Genomic DNA, 21,723 nt, shown 5'->3' on the forward strand with positions numbered 1-21,723 from the left:
TTATAAACAGTAGGAACAACGTGGGGGCGAGGACGCATCCTTGTCTGACTCCTTTTGCAACCTTAAAGGGATCAGTATTTTCCCCATGTGTACCCCATCTAATTTTTGCAAAGCTGTCATAGTGGAGCTTAATAAATAGGTCAAGGAGTTGGCCGGGAAGCTCTTGATCACCCAGTGTGCACCATAACTTATCCCTAGAGACCATGTCAAATGCCGCCTTGAGGTCAACAAAGGCTACATAGTGGCTACCCCGTTTTATAATGACTTATTTCCACCTTATTAATTGAAACCTAAAAATGTGGTCCACCATGCTAATTTTGGAACAAAATCCAGCCTGAAACTATTAGTATTTTGCTTTCATTCATCCAAGTAAGAAGCCGATTTGGTAGAATCTTACATAAGATTTTTTGACTGGAATCAGTGAGACTAATTGGGTGGTAGTTAATCAGAACCGAATTTGGGCCTTTCCAATGTATAGAAATAAGCTCCCATGAGGTTGGCATCTCGCCTCCTGCTATAATGGCATTAAAGACGAGGGTAAGGTAGGGGGCCCGCATTACAGGTTCGGACTTAAAAAGTTCCACCAGGATTCGATCTAACCTGGGCACCTTTCATCTCTTCTGTGATCTAATGGCTGTGGTAACTTCAACCACTGTGAATGCTCATCCAGCTTTAACAGTATCAGTTTTGAGAAAATCTTGCAGGGTATAGGAGTCAACATGAAACCAGGCATGTCAGGGTTACCAAGGTACTATATAAAGATTTGAAAAGGTTCACCCAGTCTTGTAGTAGAATGTGATTCTGACTTCATCCTATGTGTCTTGACACCATGTGCCAGAAGGCTCCTTGGTCCCCTGAGCATACTGCAGACAAGATGTCACTCCAAATTGATGTGTTCCATGTTCCGTGTTCCATGTAGATTTTGCAAAGTTTAAGGGTAGTTTGTAGTCTGCTCTAGCTGACTTTATATCATGGGAGGGCCCTCTTTTAAAAGCACAAAGGACATTGCTCTTGGCCGACCTACAAAACCTATCATACCATGTATGATCTGCCTTCTCAGGAAGGTTCTTACGTGGGTGAGGTCCAGTAAAGAAACTAACTTTCATTTTTTCAAACCATTTGGAATGAGCATCCATAATCTTGTCTGTTGCAAGCCTCTAAATTAGCCATGTAGGACAGTATGGGAACTAGGTCTTGGTGTAGTAAGGCATACTTGGACTCATTGTTCACATGCTCTCTCACTTAACTACCCTCCGAATATTACTGACAGAAAGGACACCTCAAGGCAATTGGTGAGTCCAACTCCCCCCTTCGCTGGTTCCACAAAGGGAAAGACGCAGAGGGTAGTGGTTGCTCTCTTATCTAGACAAGACTTCCAATAATATTTTCCCAGAATTTAATATCTACTAGAAAGTAATCGATGCAGCTCTGTAGTTATTTCTTTTAAAGGTAGGGCCATCTCTAGATCCGATTTGGTTCTACTGTTACAAGTCCTCATATGGCAACTCATACAAAAATCCAGCAGTTGCATGGCAACCCGTGGGAGGAAGGTTCTGAATGCATTTGAAATTTAGGGACTAACCCTATATTGATCTTCCTCTCCTTTTACTTCGTTATGGAGTTCAAACGTTTCGAACCATACTTAGAATCCCCAGCCACAATCACAACTGCTTCTTCCCGTGACAATGTAGAGATACAGTCATTCAGAGACGGAGAACATGTGAATAGGCCCAGACTGTCCGTAGCGGGCACCGGGTAATCCCACGGGGCGCCGCACGGGTGGGGGCCAGTTTTGGGCCCCTGGGGGCCTATTTTGTTACAGGGCCATTTTTCAGCAAAATCGGCCCTGTAACAAAATCGGCCGAAAACCAGCCCTGGCAAAGAGCTCGGCGGCACCCCCAACCCCCGGAGTGGGGGCTGGGGCTGACCGAGCACTTTGCCAGGGCCGGTTTTGGTTCCCAGTCCGGCCCTGCATGTGAATCACCTAATTTGGAAACACTTCTACTATATACATTAAAAATAAGTATTTTAATATTATCCGAGGTGGGGATCTCAAAGCAAAGCAGATCTGAGCAGTGTATAGATTATTGACTAACCTGGTATCCCAGCGAAATCCTGACCCAGATTAGTAACCCACCAGATCGTTTACCTGGTTTAGACTCGCATGCTGGGACAAGGAAGGTTTTAAAACCCTACCTATATGAGGAAGAAATCTCCCAAGTTTCTTGAAACATGATTGTCTCTATAAATTCCCCCAGTCCTCTTGTATAAGCTTCCTATTCAACTCCGCAATGTTCCAGGAAATCATTGTCAAGTTATTAGTGTGTGTGGCATACTTTTCTTGGGCAACGCTGCTTTTTGGGCTCATCTATCAGCTACTGTCCCTGCATGCTCTAAACTTTCCTCAGAGTGTCTGAGCAAACCTCTCCTCTCGTCCTGCCTTCGATGAATTGTAACCATGCTAAAATATCCCCAATGGAACCCTTCAACATAGAGGCTGATTTTTGTGATGGATGTGGTTTTAAAAGAACATACAGATATTTCACTGCAGCAGGGATATGAAGATCAATGCCCCATTCTTCAAAAGCAGCAGTTTCGGCCCATACAGAGTTCCATTGAGTGGTTCTTTTCCAAATTGCCTTGGTTACGTCCCCAGTTGAATTTAACGGAGGCGGTCCAAATTTTACGCAGTCGAAGTCTTCTGAAATTATGTTCTTTAGTGCAGGGATGCGAGAAAACAACGGCAACAAGTTCACTCTGTTGAGGGTCTCCATAGAGCCCTTGAGAATGTATTGAGGGATAAGAGCAGTTCTCGCAGTGTGCATTGATTGCTTACTAGTGTATTAGCCTACAGTGGGCTCTATACAAAGGCTACTACAGCAACTGCATCCGTCGTGGATGATAAATGTTTAGCAAAAAGAAATAATACTGGCTCAACAATAAGACGTAAACAACAAAGGCCCCTGCTCTAGGAAAATAGCAATAAAATCACAGTAGTTTCTGGTTGTGGAAACAATAGTAAAATATGCACATCGACAATGTTTCAAAGTCAATAGATAGCGGTGTGCCAAGAAAGAAGTATGCAATGGAGTAGAATCCTTGTTATGGAAAACAGTTTATTGTTCCTCTTGTTGTGGCCAACACGTGTTTCATCGCAGGGAAACAAGACTGCGAATCTTCAGGGCTGGGTATAGATACAAAAGATGCATTTGTATGGTTGTTCTATATGAGCGAAGCATTAAAGGTGGTTGGTGAACCCTTCGTGATAAATAGCGGGCATGCCATAGAGTGACATAGTGTCATACACGTGTGACTTGAATTCTGTAGCACTGGTGACTTCAGTGTATGTGAATGGTGATGTTTTTATACCGTGATTATACAGATTGTGTGGCAGTGACTTCAGACAATCTACGGTTAGGTCATTCTAAAAGCAAACACATTGACCAGTATGCGTAGATACACTTTAAATTTAAGAAAATATCGGAAGAAAACATAGGAATTGGTAGAAACGAGTGAAAAGTGTATGTGCTTGTGATCAGGTATACACCCCATTGTAACCTGTAGTGACTTTTTAGTGAGTCTTTTTCAACCAAACCATTTGTCAGAACATTTTGTTGAAGACATCGACAATTTTATAAAGTACGACCGGCAAATACCTGAAACCCTCCCAGTTGATCAATAGCTTATAGATTTCCAGTTAAGGCTGCCCCCCGTAATCCTACCTTTCACTAATCACATCTCCATATCAAGCACATCGACTTAGAATCAATTGAAAACATCTCTACACCAACATGGATAGAGATAAAATAGCAGCAGATCTGTTCGAAAATCTAGCCAAAGGCATGCCCACTCACACTGCTACGGCGAATGCTGGTCCCCCCCGAGTGGAGGGCCTTAAAGACAAATTCAAGAAATTAGAGAGACTAAAAAAACAAGAGAACTCACGCTGGTGGGACTCTACGACCTTAAAACAATACATGCGTCTTAAACAAATACCGAGAGGCTTGCGCTCCAATACGTTCCCAACATATGATGATCTCGATCTAGATCTAGTGAAAAAATGGGAAGAGTCTGTTACTAATAACTCTTTTTCCCTTATGGACATTCTGATAGAAAGTGCAGATCGCAAGTCCAGCAAACTACTGGGGGAAATTGCGATACTGGAGCAAGAAATTAAAGACCTCAACCTACCAGAACCAACTGTGAAAAATTACACTATTTTGGATGAGGTATTATTTAAACATCAGGAAGAAATAAAAAACAGGAAGGCCAGACAAATAAAAAGAGATGACGCTGACTACCGCAATGGTCGAATTTTCACCTACGATCGAAAATACGACTCTCTGATTCGACCACACAACCCCAAGAAAGGTGGCAATATAGCATCCGCCCCAAGTTCTGTCTCATCCAGTAATGCTTCACTTAACTCAGCAGGTATAAGCGAACCCGATCGGGACTTACTAGACACCAACAGTACCCCTTTTTTAGTGGAGCTAGAAAGGATGCGCAAAGGGAACAAGGCCCAACCCCAACGAGATACAACAGATCAAAGACCCATAGAGGCAGCAGGGGTGGCAAACGAAGATTACAGAAAAAAACTGAGGTCAGGAACAGCAAGGAAATAGGGAGCGGACACAACGAGGTCCAAGTAGTTAACCTTTCTTCCTTTCCTCTAACTCCCGATATGACCAATCTCCTTTCCAGAGGTTTGAATTTCAATCCCTTTTCAATAGGAGACACATGCCAAACGAAAATAGACCTCTTTAAATTTGTACGGAGCCTGAAATTGAAAAAATATTTTGCTGGAAAAACCACAAACACAAGAAATGTTAAAAATATTCCTGATGTATTAACAGACCATGTGACTACAATAAAAGATATACAAGCAATTCACCTATTGTTATCTATTACTGAATGTGAAGACAGCCCCGTAGAGATGGGACAACTTTTAGAAGAATTGAACATAGACACAGATCTGGGGGTTGTTAGTGGCTTGAAAAACAAATCCACTTGGACACCAACACTACCAGGTGGCAACAACATCGATAATTTCCACAAGCGAGTTCTTGATGACATCAACAAACTCAATACAAAAAAACTCAATGCAACATTTACATTTAAAGATAACCTCACCAAAGGAGAGCGTCTTGCCCTCGCCACACTAACACAGACTTCCACCATTGTGATCCGCGAAGCGGATAAAGGAGGGAACATTGTGATCATGAATGCAGACGATTATAACAATGAAGTACTAAGCCAATTGGCTGATACCTCTTGTTATGAACCGATTACACTCAACCCAATGGGCACTCTAACAACATCAATTAACGACCATCTGCACAAGTGGAAAGAAGATGGCTTACTGAATGAAGAAGAATATTTGTACCTCAAGGTACACAAACCGACATTTCCATGGCTTTACACCCTCCCCAAAATCCACAAAGATCTCCCCTTCCCACCAGGCAGACCCATTGTCTCGGGCATAGGGGGCCCAACTGAGAGATTGGCAGAGTATGTGGATTTGTTTCTAGGCCCACTGGTCAAAAACTTACCCTCATTCATTCAGGACTCCAAACATATACTGAGTGTACTTAGTGACCTAGAATGGCAACCCAACACCACCATAGTGACTATGGATGTAGTTGCCCTGTACACGAGCATCAATCCTGTCCTAGGTATAGAGGCTATAACACGGGTTCTGTCCAACAGACCGGCAACCCTGTGGGCACATACCCAAATGTTAACATCTATGATGACCCTTATTCTCAACAACAATTTCTTTATGTTTCAAAAAAACTGGTACAAACAAAAACGTGGAGTAGCCATGGGCTCTAAATTCTCGCCATCTTTTGCCAATCTGTTCATGGGTGCCTTTGAAACCGACCACATCTGGGGCACCAAGGGCAGCGAATACACCGACTCCATACTATTTTGGGGACGTTATATTGATGACTGTATTTTACTGTGGACAGGCTCAGACGAACTTCTCCAAAGTTTCTTCGAACATCTTAACCACAACGAATGGGAACTGAACTTTACCATGAAGTCCAGCAAAACCAATATAGAGTTTCTAGACCTGGAATTCTATGTCCACGACAACAAACTGCACAGCAAACTGTACAGAAAACCCTCGTCGTGTAATGCTATTCTTCGAGCGGACAGCTACCACCCACCACACCAGATCAGATCAATACCTTTTGGAGAATTCCTCAGAGCCAGAAGAAACTGCAGCAAGGACAGCGACCTGGCTGATACTGTACAAGACATGGAACGGAGATTCGAAAGACGTGGATATCCCCAATCCATCCTGTCCACAGCCAAAAAGAGACTCAATAAAATCACGAGACCAGAGACACTTAAGTGTAACAACTCTAACAAGGCGATAGATTCCACAGTGAGGATGATTACTGAATTCAACAGCCTACACAGACCAATTCGTAATAGCATGACCAAACACTGGAGTCTGCTTAAAAATGATCCAGTACTCAAGGATCTCATTCCTCCAACTCCCCAAATAACTTTCCGTAGAGGAAGAACTCTGAGAAACAGACTCAGTCCAACTGTTCCTAGAACAGACACAACTCCGGACTGGCTGACACAACGCAGTAAAGGGTTTTTCAAATGCGGCTTTTGTGCAATGTGTAAATGGGCGAAACACAAGACAATGAAATTTATTGGTCCCAATGGAGACACATATGACATCAGAGTGAACATCAACTGCACTACGAAATATGTCATATAAATAATTGAGTGTCACTGCGGAAAACAATATGTGGGTAGCACAATAAGGTGTCTAAAGGACAGGATCTCTGAACACATGAGGGCAATACAAAAGCAAGACCCTAAATATCCTGTTGCCTTACATGTAGCCAAATGCCAATCAACCACAGAGGATTTCCGCATCAGTTTTTACGGCATTGACACAGTACCCATTCACATAAGGGGTGGTAATCGTGAGCTGGCTTTGAGACGCAAAGAAGCGACCTGGATCATGCGTCTGCGCAGCATTGAATTCGGCTTGAACTATGACCCTGAGATGCAATACTTCCTAGGGGACTAAAACTAGGACAAGTCTTGAAGTCAACTTAAACAATTTAAAAAAAACCCATTTCCACATTACAACAGTTACAAAAATGTTCTCATAAGTCTCAACCCTACCAATATACCACAACATGCCTGCAAAATTTGTGGACATAAACGCCTTTCTTATTGTTGTTTTCTTGAACCATGCTTATTTAACTATATATACTCAGTGTATTACTGTGCTTGACTTTTATGTATTTTGCTGTCAAATCGCCTGCTGATTGATAAACTAGATAACTAGATAAACACCTCTATCATTCGAAACCAGGAGTCTTAAACTTAAACAACTTCTAACTAGCAACCAAGCACCGATTCTTGGTTTCCGTATAATTTACACTGCCTATCAGAACACCGACTTGCTAATAGATACTGCCCATCAGAACACCGACTTGCTAATAAATACTGCAAATAAATACTGGTTTTCTCCCTGTAACCCGAATACCGGTGGTTCACCCTTTCCGTTTTTTTAGTTTTAGTTGTAGTATTTTTTCTAAACACAGCCAATAGTTCAGTTTGGAAAACGACAAGTCGCCGCTCTAGTTTCTCATTAACCTTGAGGGTAAAAAAACGGAAGCAAAGCTTAAATAGACGTCCCCACTTCCTGTCAGGTGACCGTCTTCGAAAAACGGCGCCGGGAACCACAGGAGGGGGAACGAATCTAACCAGGTAAATCATCTAGCTTTACATACCGGCCATTTCGCTTCTTCGAAACACACCAAAATAGATTAGAAGGGAATTATACCACACCGCTTGGTTTTTCATTACTCTCTCTACAGGTGCACCCGCCTGATTTCCTTTTTCGAGCGTTACAGCTTTAATCTATTCTCCTCCCGGTCATGGCCCCCCTTATGAGCCCAATAAGGTACGAGTATATTTCTACGGTTTCTTTTTTCCTGTGGATACTAATTCCCATAAGGGTTCGTCATGTTCTAATGGTACACATTTTGTTTACTTATAGGAACTAACTAACTACGCGTTTATAGCGCATTCTTCATACTCTCGCCCTTCTGGGCGTTGGCCACATCACTAATCCCGGCTTTTTACTTTTAAAAGGGTGAGTTACTTAATTTTGGTGTTCAAATATTGGCAAAGATTAGGACCTGAACTTGGCCTCTTTTTCTTTAATCAAACTACCCACAACCACTAAGAAACGTGCTCAAACTACTTCAACGAAATGCGTGTTCTTCACGAACACGAGATAATTCGCGTCTGGTGTTCTGATACGAGATATATTAGTGCTTTTTTCTAACACACCTCTGTAGCAGATATCCTCCTTTTCATTGTTAACGCTCACATTGACCAGTGGCGTACGGAATGACCGTTTGTTTCCATAAAATATGTTGACACCACCACATGGCTGTACAACAAACCAATAACTGGAGCAGTTCTTATGTGTCCTAAATACCAGGGGATGAGCATCATTACTCAATCTATCTGCATCCTCTGTCGTGTAAATCGACAATATCCATTAACCAAATACAAAAACTTATAGAACCTTACAACACCCCTTTCTGGATGTATAACAGGATATACAACTTTTGCCGGTCGTACTTTATAAAATTGTCGATGTCTTCAACAAAATGTTCTGACAAATGGTTTGATTGAAAAAGACTCACTAAAAAGTCACTACAGGTTACAATGGGGTGTATACCTGATCACAAGCACATACACTTTTCACTCGTTTCTACCAATTCCTATGTTTTCTTCCGATATTTTCTTAAATTTAAAGTGTATCTACGCATACTGGTCAATGTGTTTGCTTTTAGAATGACCTAACCGTAGATTGTCTGAAGTCACTGCCACACAATCTGTATAATCACGGTATAAAAACATCACCATTCACATACACTGAAGTCACCAGTGCTACAGAATTCAAGTCACACGTGTATGACACTATGTCACTCTATGGCATGCCCGCTATTTATCACGAAGGGTTCACCAACCACCTTTAATGCTTCGCTCATATAGAACAACCATACAAATGCATCTTTTGTATCTATACCCAGCCCTGAAGATTCGCAGTCTTGTTTCCCTGCGATGAAACACGTGTTGGCCACAACAAGAGGAACAATAAACTGTTTTCCATAACAAGGATTCTACTCCATTGCATACTTCTTTCTTGGCACACCGCTATCTATTGACTTTGAAACATTGTTGATGTGCATATTTTACTATTGTTTCCACAACCAGAAACTACTGTGATTTTATTGCTATTTTCCTAGAGCAGGGGCCTTTGTTGTTTTTGTGCAATTTGTGTGGATTTCTGATCCACCTTTGAGCGGTTACGAGGGATTACCGCCCGCCCCTTTGCCTGGAAACTGACACCTTACTACACCACAATACCCTGCGGTCACTCGGCTGTGCGCCTGTCCTAATCTGGAATACCTGAAACCCTCCCAGTTGATCAATGAACAATAAGACGTGCTCTCCATGCCACTGGAATCAAGCTATCTTGGCTGATGAGGGCTGAAACTCTGAAACCGGTCCTAGGATGTTTCCAGTCCAGGGAGGACCTGGCCTGGCAGTTCGGGCTGGACTGTTCTCATTGGGTGCAGGGTCAGGACTGATTTGCATATGGCTGAATCCAGACTGGAATGGCATGGTGAGCTAACAAACTATGGATTTAGGTTCAAATATGTGTACTGGGGTGAATGTATGACATTGTTCTGCATTCTGTCCATCAATAGTTCTTTTTGCATGTATTGATCCCCTACTTTCTGCTGTTCTACACTGTATACAAAATAAACTCTTAACCCGTTCCGTGCTCTGGCCAACGCGAGCACTACCTTCCGGGTGCTGCGCTACACCCGTTGGCCGACGCAGCTCCGCCCACCCATTAGAACGCCTGCACCGCAGCAGAATGTCTGCCGCGGTAAACGGGTCAAAAGTAAATATGTATGCTTAAATGGTATATTTTTAAGAGTTATACACAATCTATACCTGTTATTTAATATGGCTTTGTGAAAGTTTCTTCAAACCATCACTTATGAAAACCTCTGCAATTCTTAAGCCCTGCTCTGAAGAGAGTGGAGCCCTGAGCATACAGGCATTGAAAGTTCAATTTCTAGCTTTTCGTAACAGGTTGTGTCTTTTAGATCCTTATTGCGAAACGGCTTGAAAAAATGATGAAGAATACATCACCATGATACAGTGAGCTAATGCTCAACTGAGGTCTTACCTCATCAATTAGAGTTTGGATTTGCTGTATGGCAAATAATCACTCAAATCTGTGTTTGCTAAAGACATGCATAGAATACACTACACCCATGCCTGACTACATGCAGGGGGTCTTAAAATGAACTGCTCCCGATGTCCCATCCCAGTTGCTGACAATTACCATTTGGTCTGGTCTTGCTCATATATCCATACCTGCTGGGGATTCGTTTTCAAAACTATCTCAGAGATGATCTCTCTTTCACTTCCTCATCTCCACTCCTTGCGTTGTTGATCTACGTCAAGGGCATACCTCAGCATTCACGACAGTTTGTGACACTAGCACTTCTAGCAAATCACAAGGTGGCCATGAGATGGGGAACGGAGGCCCCCTTCCCTAGCAGTAAACACTGGATCACTGATCTAATCTCTTGCTATTATATGTACATGTATGGATCCACACTTCCTCGTACCCAAAGATATTTGGACTTCACTTCTCAATTATTTACTTACTTATGATGCCTCCGTTTCACATACCGGAAGCTGACTGTGCCCAACGGTGTGCAGTTATAACTGCCCCTAAATCCACTACTGCGTACTAATTAAGTACATTTGCGGGTAACTGACTAATTGGCGGCTAATGTCCATAGCTAATCTATACATCTGTAGGCCTCTAAGGATCGTTTCAGTCCGTCATTGTGTAATGTACATGTCAAGGCAATGTTATTGTGTCATTGTTTATAAAATACTAGAAATAAACATTTAAAAAATGTTTACTCCCAGATTTCCACTTTTTCTCCAACATTCTGCTCATTTTCTCTTTCACATTTCGCCGGGTTTAGGCTGACGAAATGAGGTGGGATATTGTGGCATGTGGCATTACAGCGCTCGTAAGTAGTAAGTACTGATTTGGGGGGGGGGGGGGGGGGGGGGTCTAACCAAATCCTATATTCCTCAAACGGTGTGATTAGGGCCTTCGCATGCTGTCAATGAGAGCTCAGCCTAGCCTCCAAATGTGCGAGTCTCAGTGGCAATGAGTGAGACTAGTGGTATATATGCACAGTTAGAGAGTACTAAATAAAGTCTAACGTAATGCATTCACAAATCCAATGTATAAATAAAATATGAAATCCGTGTGTCTTTATTTTCATACAAGCTGGTGCAAAAATACGAAACCGCATTTTTTTTATTTGAATGCAGAGTTTGCCACCGGTCCCAGGCCTGTGCGCTTTAAACTTTTAATATTAAGAAGCAATGTATAATATTTTAACTCCATGGCTTCGTAGTGCATTTGTTCAAAGTGGTTTTAAGTCTCTGGTGCAGCAGCCATTATATTTTAAGTTACCGAGATGCGAACTGATAGTTAATACTGCTGTTGCAAACTTTTTTTAAATCCTCGTAAATGAAGGTTAAATGGGTAGCATGCAGAATGTTTTAACAGAGATTGGTATATTGATTAAAACGCTGATTTAACAGCTCGCTTTCTCCCTTCGGAAACCTGGGAAAGATAAGCCAGCTGCTGTCTAAGAGTGCCGAGTGTCCACCGAGAGTTCACTATCTATCATCACAATATGGTGATGAGAGGTGTTTTATGTTTGTGTTAATTTCCCCCACTAAATCAGTAATTATTACAATCCTTTCCCTGCTGTTTACCCTGCAGCTGTTTTTCCATTTGTCGAGAGAGCGGGTGTTCTCCGAGGACCGCACGCGCTTCTATGGCGCTGAAATTGTCTCGGCTCTGGACTATCTGCATTCTGGGAAGATTGTCTACCGTGATCTCAAGGTACAAAAATTGTAATCAAAGTTTTTTTTTATTCTGCAAAGGCTATGGGGACAAACAAAGTAATTATAAAGTTGCACATTTTGACAGAAGCAGATTTTGGAACGAACGTGTTGCTGAAAGTTGTGCAAACAAGTGGAAACCAAGCGTGTTTACTAATCTTTTTTTACAGCTCATGCATCCCTGCTTTTGACCTTGAAGGGTAGACTCTTGTGTCTGGTATACATGGAGTTAATAACAACTATTATGAGGTGGTTAGATAATTTTGTATTGAAATAATGCCATTACAAGACAGGAGGCTACCACTATGCAGTAACCTTTTATTGTTGCCCCAACATGCAGCCCTTTAAAGAACACTAACTACATCATAAACAAAACATGCCAGTTTTAGAACTTCCAAGACATTGTATAACTCCATGTCACTAAGTATAATCCTCTTTTATTTGCTGTGCCTTAACAAGATAACTACTATGCGATTGTCATATGTATTCTATACTTTTTTATGTTTAATAATGCCTTATTTTTTAGCTTTCGCTTACCTTTACTTACTTGCAGGTAGGTTTGGTGTTTCGTTTACCCCACCAAATTATGGTTGGGCTTTCTTTTCCTTATACGTTATCAGGCATAGCTGCTGCTTTTTTTCCACTTGTTAACGAGGGGTCCAGCGTTTGTTCTATCACCCAGGATATTGGTGCGGGCTGGTTCTGGGCCGGAGCTCTAGCAAGGGGCCTGGGCATCTTTTAAACAACGCGCCGGTGCCCACTGGTTTTAGTACGGCAGGCTTCATGACATGCTCTCCTGCATAGCAGAGGAGCTTGTCTGCCTGCAGCGGCCACGCTGTGGACTGGCGTCACCTCCTTTCCACGACCCAGGCACAGCTGAGTCCTCATCGTAACTGAAAGAGGACTTGGCATTTAAATTGGCTGCCGTTTTTAATTGGGCTGAAAGCCCCTTTTGGTATAAATGCGATCAGCACCCGTACATCATGACCATGGCAAAGTGGTCACTAAATCAGCCTCCCATAAACAGTCACTGTTTGTTGAGTGAACCGCAGGTAGCATTTTTGGCCGGTATTTAGGGAGAGATAGAACCTGGGGCGAAATGGTCCAAGAAGGAGTTATCCTTACACATAAATTGTTTGGAGAATTTAGTAGATCTGAATGCTTTGATGGGTTTCAGGGCTATTGTGGCAAACAGTGTGGTATTGATCCGGATAGACGATTTCACGGCTGTTTCCTATATCAATCGTCTAGGGGGAGCAAGATCAAAACAACTTGCAGATCTAGCAAGGGGAATTAGGTATTTTTGTTGGGTTCAGAAAATTCTTTTGAAAGCAGAGTTTATCCCAGGTCATCAGAACAAACAAGCATATTAGAACTCAAGATTCTTGAGGGACACCAGCGACTGGAGGCTGAGTCCAGTTTATTTCAGGAAGATTCCGGATTTGTGGGGTCCCTTTCAGATAGACCTGTTTGACAGCAGTTTGGCATTTCAGGTGGAAGAGTATTACAGCTGGAGGCCAGATCCCAAGGCTTTGGCAATGTATACTTTGGTACAGGTTTGTAACGGAGAGAATTGCTACCCGTTCCCTTCATTTGCTCTGATCCAGAGGGAACGATGCAAAATTGTCCTGGAAAGTACATTTTGGAACTCGCAAGTTTAGTTCCCTGGAGTAATGGAACTAGCCGTAGAAGTTCCCCTTCTGAGCCCAGGGAGTCCAGGTCTTCTGTAAGGGCAGAAAGGAGAGGAGCATCCTTTAGTGCTAGAAGGAAGCTTGAACCGTCTTGTTTGGAGGATTTCAGAAGATCTGGTAGATACTCTGGTCTTTCAGGAGAGCTTAAAAATCTATTGGATGAGTCATGGGCACCAGGAAAAGATGCACAGGTGTATGGAGAAAGTGGTGTAGTTGGTGCTTGGAGAGGAATTTCGATCTTGTGGAGGCTCATGTAGTAGAAGTGGCAAAACTACCTTGCTGAGTTGTTCAAATCGGGCCTGTCCTATAGAACTGTTAACTGTTAAAGATCTGGTACCTCGGCAGGGCATTCCTTGGTAAATGACTTTGCTGTTGGCAGTGATCCCTTGGTTTGCAGAGCGGTGAAGGGGATCAGACTTAAGACGACCGCCTAGGGCTAGGTACAATTCTCTGTGGAATGTTAATCCTGTCTCTGACCTTTTTGTCTCCTTGCTTGATAATTCCTATCTTTCTAGGAGACAAATGTCGCAGACGTTATCAACTTTACTCAGTCTAATCTCTTTTAAAAGAGTATCAGATATTAAGGCATTGGAAATCTGCAATAGGTTTTAGTCCCCGGATGGGGTCTACTTTGAGGTTTATAAAAGGACTAAAACTAGGTCTGAAAATATATTTTAGCCCTTTTTCAATGACTGCAAGAAATTGGCTTTTCAGTTGTATCCTACGCTGATGATACTCAGTTAGCAGTATCTGTTTCAAGTAACATAGAAGAGACAGGCGACCGTTTTAATCTTTGTATGACACATGTCAACTAATGGATGTGCTCCACTTGCCTGAAATTGAATGACAAAAAGACCTAGGTTGTCTTGTTGGGTTCAGATACCTCTTTTTGGTCTCAAAGATAGTGCCCATCTTGTCTGGGAGACCTTCTGGTCCCTGTGCACAAGGCAAAAAAATCTAGGTTTTATCTTTGATGATAAGCTTACTTTTAAAACTTTTAAACCCCAGATCAGTGCCCTCACTTCATCAATCTTCTTCATTTTAAAGATAAGGAAAGCTTGCCCCTTTATTCCGCAGGACACATTAAAACTTCTGGTGACAGCACTGGCCTTGTCCAGATTGGATTACGGTAATGCATTGTATGTAGGCATCCAAGGACAACACATACAAAAATTGCAGCGACTTCAGAATGCAGCAGCCAGATTTTTGCATGATATCCCAAAATTTCAGCCAATTTCTCACAAATTGAGAACCGTGCACTGGCTACCTGTGGACAAGAGGATCAAGTTCAAATCCCAATGCCTAGCGTTGAAGGCACTACATGGTCTTGGTCCAAACTACTTAGAATCTTTAAGGCTTTTAATGCTTGGGTACCCCAGGCTAGTAATTCTCTGGCCCTGGTTAGGAAGTGCTCTTCAAAGAGAAATTGTTCCTCAGCTCCCTGGTTCACTCCTGAGACTATGACTCTTAAGAAACAAGTTAAACAGTGGGGAGCGCAAATGGCGTGCAAAATGTGGTCCGAATGAGAAGGAACACTATAGAGCTGCCTTGAGAGACTATCACAGGGGAATTATGAAAGCAAAGCGCTCATTCTATGCTTCCCAAATAAGTAAGTCTGAGAATTCCCCTAAGAGACCTACAAAATGACCAAATCCTTTATGAATCCTATGACTATAACTCCAAGCAATACCAGCCTCAGGGGATCTGTGTGAAAAGGTACCCATTTTTTTTTCAAGACAAAAATTCTCGAGATCAACATGGGGTTGTTGCAAGAGACTATGTTAGGTCAACTGCTTACAGAGGACATGACCACAGTACCTGCTGGGCAGGTTGATGTCAGGTTGGACAAATTTGGTACTTTCACTAACACTCAAACCGAACAAGTCCTGAGACAATGTAAGTGTGGCTTTATGAGCAATCCATGCCCATCTGCCATCTTGGCAGCTGATGATATTGTGCCATATCTTTCTAAGATCTTTAACAGCTCAGTTGAGTCTGCGGTGATGCCCCCAAGTTGGAAAACAGCTAAAGTCCTCCCCTTATTTAAGAAAGAGTCGGTGGATCCCGCGATCCTATCCAATTTTCACCCTTCCTCGCTTCTTCCAGCCTGCGAATAATGCTGGAAAAACTGGTTGAATGGTAGTTATCAACCTATCTTGAAGAGAACCACCGTTTATGCTATACTTAATCAGGCTTTTGTCCACAGCATAGTACGGAGACCACTTTACTTGAGGTATCTGAGACTATTAAACTTACATTGGATGAAGGTATGAGCGTTGCACTTATATTGCTAGACTCAGTGCTTTAAATGGGCAGGTACTCACCGGTACTGAGTACTGGCACTTCCGAATTTTTTTGCTGTTAGTACCGGCACTTCTCTGTATCCAGGGAGAGTGCCGGTACCCTGATCCACGGCAGGCGCAGTTACTTTTCTCCTCCAGTCCAGGGCAGAGACCGCTCTGCTTCCCAAGAGCTTGTAATTAACTCGGCTGAAGTAGCCATTTGAAGAGTTGCTGGTAAAGATTCCATCAGCGCCCATTTGAAAGGCCCCAAACTGCAGGGGTTTGACACTTGACAGGGCTTATGTCATGCTGTGAATAACAGGACAGGGTCTCTAGACAGACCCTGCACTGTCAATCAGGTGCGCAGCGACCATTCAGGTGAAAGTGTCATCATGACTTTCATTTTGCGTAATGAGTTAATCTGTTTGTTTTTTAAAAGCATTTCTCATGTGTTTTAATATGTGCTGCAACTGGTACAGTTGCCTGGGGGTGAATGTTTTGCCATTGTGCAACATTCCGTCCATCATCTTGTGTGTTTTGCTGTTCACCCTATGTGGGAAGGGTATGCCCAGACGTGGGTCCCGTGCTCACTAGGCCACTGGAGTCAAGATATCCTGGCTGAAGACGGCTGATAGCCAGAAACCGGTCCTAGGATGCTTGATTCCGGTCCAGGAAAAACATGACTTGGCAGTTTGGGCTGGACTGTTCCCATGAGGCACAGGGCCAAGGCTGATTTGCATATGGCCATGTCTGAACTGGGGTGGCTTGGTGAGCAAAATAACGATGGATTAAACCCAGATCTGTGACTGGGGGTTAATGTTTTGCCATTGTGCAACATTCCGTCCATCATCTTGTGTGTTTTGCAACTAGTACAGTAGGCATAATGTATGATTACATTTATTACTTAGCCCCGCCCACTTTCCACACCTCTAATTTAATGAGTACCTGCACTTCTTTTTCCCCATTTAAAGCACTGGCTAGACTTGTCTGTAGCATTTGATAACATTTCCCTCCCAAATCTACTTCAGCAGACTGCAGAGTTGGGGTACTCAGAACTGGCTTAACAATGCATCAAACCTTTTTTGGAGGAAAGAGAGCAGGTTATCTGGCTGGGCCCTGTACATCGGCTTGCCAGCAGTTAAGATTAGGGATTCCTCAGGGCTTGTTGCTTAGCCCTACACTTTTTTTTAAATCTTTAAACACAATTTATATTGATTTTTGTTTGACACAGCACAACAGAATTTTGCATTATTTTGTTTAGCGGTAAACATTAAAGCGTTGTATAATTTGCGTATTAACAACTTGATCATTATTTTATGAGTACTTGGCTTTATGCGCCATTTGACTTCTGTCATACTGTATTTACATATTAGCTCCATCAGCTGTCATAGTTATGCATTTATACAACTCTGGATGTTCCCACTGTAGGGGAATCTGAGTGAATAAGAAATAACAAACCCCAACTTCCACATTTGCCCTCCACCACCCTCCTTCCTGGCTCATCCAGGTGACTTATAACCTGGGTAAGGGGTAAGATATGTCCTATGTAGGATCATATACTGAATGAATTTGAATTCAACGTTACGGGACACTTTTTGGGGGAACTCCAGCAAGGAAGCCCTTTCCTTATCAGTTATATCTCTACCGAAATCTCTCTTCAATTTTTCACATAGGGGCGCAAGGGAGGCCCCAGCATGTGTCCTGGTACCCCTGTATAGCCATTTAATTAGGTGGCGTCCTTCCATCAGGTGTACAGCATATATTAATTCATGGGTAGAGGGCTCGTTTCCGTCTGGGGACCATCATTTTTTAATGTAGTGGGTGATGGTAGCGTGTAATATGAACAATGTTTGGGGTACTCTCTGAGTGTGGGTGAAGTTTTCATGATCTGCTTGTATACCGTCGATAAACAGCGCTCCTACAGTTATTACTCCTTGTGCCCATTGAGAGATACTGCGTCAAGTAAGGAGTCCTGTTGCAGTGGAGATTCTGGTAAAGGGATATTAGGTGAGTATGGGGGAATCCGCTTGGTATATTTTAATGCCTGTTTCCAATATAGAAGAGCTGTTGTAAGTAGAGTGGGTATGGCGTGTGATGTTCTAGTCTCAGGCAGCAGTAGTGTATGGAGCGTGCCCCGATTTAATGTTTGTGGTGGGTAGCCGATTTCGTGTAAGTTGCGTCCAGCAAGCCAATATGACAGCCATTGCAGCTGACTAGCCATGCAGTATGCACGAAAGTCAGAGGCCACTAGTCCCCCTTCGTCTGGCCTTAGTAGCAGTTTTGCCAGGCTCACCCTCTTGCCTCCCTTTCCCCAAATGAGTTCTGAGAGAAGGGAAACTAATGTTCGGAACACTGTGGTGGTGATCAGGATCATCAGATTAGTAAAGAAATATAATAGTCGAGGGAGCATCACCATCTTGGAGATGGCTATTCTACCCATCACGGAGAGAGGTAATGATGTCCAGAAAGAGACCTGGGCCCGTAAAGATCCAATCGCTTTCATCAGGTTCCCTTCTAGAAGGTCCTCAGGGGTTCTATAAATCTGTATGCCCAGGTATTTGAAAGTTTGTGGGGCGATCAACTGAGTGAGTTTTCCAAATTGGATGGGTTCCAGGCCTTCTCTATGCTGCATAAAGAATGCATGTGATATCTTTGCATTGATTGCCAGCCCCGAGACATGTTCAAATTGTCTGAATATATTTGAAATAGGCTCTAGGTCATCTGTTGGGTCCTTTATATATAGTATGTGGTCATCGGCATATGCAGATACTTTATGTATTGTCTCTCCCGGTCGGATCCCTTTGTTTTCTGCTTCCCTCCGGAGTTTACTGATTAGGGGTTCTAATGCCAACACAAATAGCAGTGGCGACAGGAGGCAGCCTTGTCGAGTTCCCCTTGCCACTGGATAAGGGCGGGATTTGTGGGAGCCAGTACGGACCCGGCCTGCAGGAGCCACATATAAAAGCTTGACCCACTTCATATAGCCGAGTGGAATACCAAATCTTTTCATGGTTGCTACCATGTATTCCCAAGTTCGAGGCATGTGGGCTGCTGAATTCATATCTGTGCATAGATCGCCGCCTAGTGTTGGGTCCGGATGATTGCACATTGTTGTCCTGGAAGAGTCTTCGAAGTATCACGAGATAGGTGGCTCCTCCCCTGGACTACAGTGCGCATGGGCATCGCCTCCATCCCCAGATTGTTTTTTTCCGCCATTGGGTTAGGATGTGTTTCGGTTCCCTCTGTCGGAATCGATAGTTGTTTAACTTTCCTAACTTGAGACCAAAAGGTCTTTAGGACTCGCGTCGGTATTGTCCATCGTTCGGGTTGGCTTATTTATCGGCTCCGAAAACACTTGCTGCCCTTCCGCGTGCTGTCGGCGCGGACGGGCCTACACGACGCTCCAGACTACTTCAACATGGAACGAACTCCGTTTAAGAGGTGCCCGGTGTGTGCCTCTAAGTATTCGCACCTCGACGTGCACCCAGTGTGCAACAGATGCTTGTCGCCGGACCACGACGAGGCCAGGTGTATGGCCTGCTCCAAGTTCCGGTCGAAGAAGACTCTCAAGCTCCGTCGGGCCGCGAGACTGCAGGCCCAGTTATCGGCACCCCCTCCAGCCAACATCTTTGAAGAAGACGTTGAAGACGACACCGTCCTACAAGTTTCGGACTCTGAGCCAGCGTCGGACGATGAGAACTACGACGCGGGAGATGAAGAGTTCGAGGAAGTCGTCGAGGAGGTAGGGGACGACGACGGGGCCATTGCCACCGTGGAGGATAGCTCGGAAGAGGAGCATCCTCATATTGACTCTGGGGCCGAACCCCAGCATAAGGCCCAGGTCGAGGGATCGCCTTTGGGCCTTACCCAAGACCTCAATACTCGTCCCACGGCCCCGCCTCCGGGCCCGGCCACGGACATTAGAGATGCGCCACTCCCGGTACAGAAACCGAAAGTGAAGCCATCAGGATCCGCACCATCCGTGTCGAAACCGAAAGTGAAAGTCGCACTGGTGAGACCAAAGGCTCCAGAGGCCTCGGCGCCGAAGAAGTCCAAAATGGCCGCCGAGATCAAGAGCCAAGCCAAGATGGCCGACCCGAAGACACCTGTGTCGAAGCCGAAGGCAAAGACGCCTGACGCGGCTGCGTCGGCGCCGAAGATGGTCGACGCCCTGAAGGCCCGCGTCGACGCCAAAAAGGTCGATGACCCTAAAAAAGCCTCAAAGAAGCGTCAGGACGACCCCAAAGCTCTGGCTGCGCCGATCCCGGTCGACAAAGCCAAGGGCGGTGATGTGTCGGCTCCAAAGACCGTGCCTTTGATCACCGACCCGGATCAGGACTCGGAGGACTCGCTCGAGACGGTCCAACCCTCGCCGTCCTTTACCAAGAAGGTCACGGAGTCCCTTCAACGCATTCGGAAGGATGCCGTGGCTCCCGAACCGAAGGATGTGGCGCCGAAGCGTCCACAGAAACCGGCGAAGGTGCAGACGCCGATCCACTTCACGCTGCCGCCAAAGACGACGCCGAAGGCTTTCGCTCCAAAACATGGGGCTGGGGTGCCCTTGAAGCTGGTGTCCACGCCTAAAGCATCTTTGGTGGTGCCGAAGCCTCGGCTCCAGCCACTCGCTGACGAAGAGCGTCAAGAGGTTGTCATCGACGCCAACACAGGCAAACTCTCTCTCCTTAAAAGGAAGATCACACCGGAGCCGGTGTTGGAACATTTTCGTATTCCACTCAAAAAGAAGTTGGACTCTGCGGGTACTTCTGCCCCTATGGAGCCTACATCTCCACAGGGCCTCGAACTCTCACCCACTCACTCTAACGCTGGGGAGGGTGACGGAGACGAGGAGGAGGAGTACAATTATCCAGCGTACTCGGATCCAGAGGAGGTCAATGAGCCATGGTCTGCTGGAGGCGACCCTGAGGACCCTCAGTCAGGACAAGAGCCGCAGTTTTTTGCTGCGAGAACTTCCCCAACAGAGGACTCTGCGGCCTTCAACGGTCTAATTGAGAGAGCTGCGGCCAATCACAATGTCGACCTCCATGCGGACCCAGTGGATGTCGATTTTCTGTTTGACACTTTCTCAGTGGCTGAAAAGACTGTCAAGACATTGCCAATGCTCAAAGGAGTGCTAAAGCACGCGTCAGAGGTTTTCAGGGAGCCCACCCGGGCGCGAGTCATCAATCCTCGTATTGACAAAAAATACAAGGCAGCGCCCACTGATCCAACGTACATCAAAGGACACTTGCCACTTGACTCTTTGGTGGTATCCAATGCACGCAAGCGGGCAAACTCGCAGACCACGGGTGATGCTCCTCCCCCAGACAAAGAATCGAAGATCTTTGAGGCCTCAGGAAAACGTATTGCTGCGCAGGCAGCTAATATTTGGCGCATTTCAAACACGCAAGCCCTACTTGCACGCTACGATAGGGCACACTATGACACCCTAGAAACACTTCTACAGCACTTACCTGATCAGTACAAAGAGGGAGCTGAAATGTTAATTCAGGAGGGGAAGCTCATCACCAACGCTTCCATTAAGTGCGCACTGGACGTGGCTGATACCGCCTCCTGAGCTATAAACACTAGCGTGCTACTGCGTAGGCATGCTTGGCTTAGGATATCAGGCTTTAAACCAGACATACAGACAACCATCTTAAACCAAACAGTTAATCCAGACCACCTGTTTGGGCCTGAAGTGGATGCAACCCTTGAAAAAATGTAAAAAGACA

The 21,723-nt window shown here is 44.5% G+C and overlaps 1 protein-coding gene across 1 annotated transcript in view; it reads left to right on the plus strand.

The window, feature by feature from the left end:
* AKT3 (AKT serine/threonine kinase 3) overlaps positions 1 to 21,723 on the plus strand; it is a 1,006,792-nt gene that overhangs the window by 722,972 nt on the left and 262,097 nt on the right. Inside the window, exon 9 of the mRNA XM_086926847.1 lies at positions 11,897 to 12,019. Coding sequence (XP_086782973.1) covers positions 11,897 to 12,019 — 123 coding nt within the window. The remainder of the gene's footprint in view (positions 1 to 11,896; positions 12,020 to 21,723) is intronic.

This window comes from Lissotriton vulgaris, chromosome 6 (genome assembly GCF_964263255.1).
Source record: "Lissotriton vulgaris chromosome 6, aLisVul1.2, whole genome shotgun sequence".
Lineage (NCBI taxonomy): Eukaryota > Metazoa > Chordata > Amphibia > Caudata > Salamandridae > Lissotriton > Lissotriton vulgaris.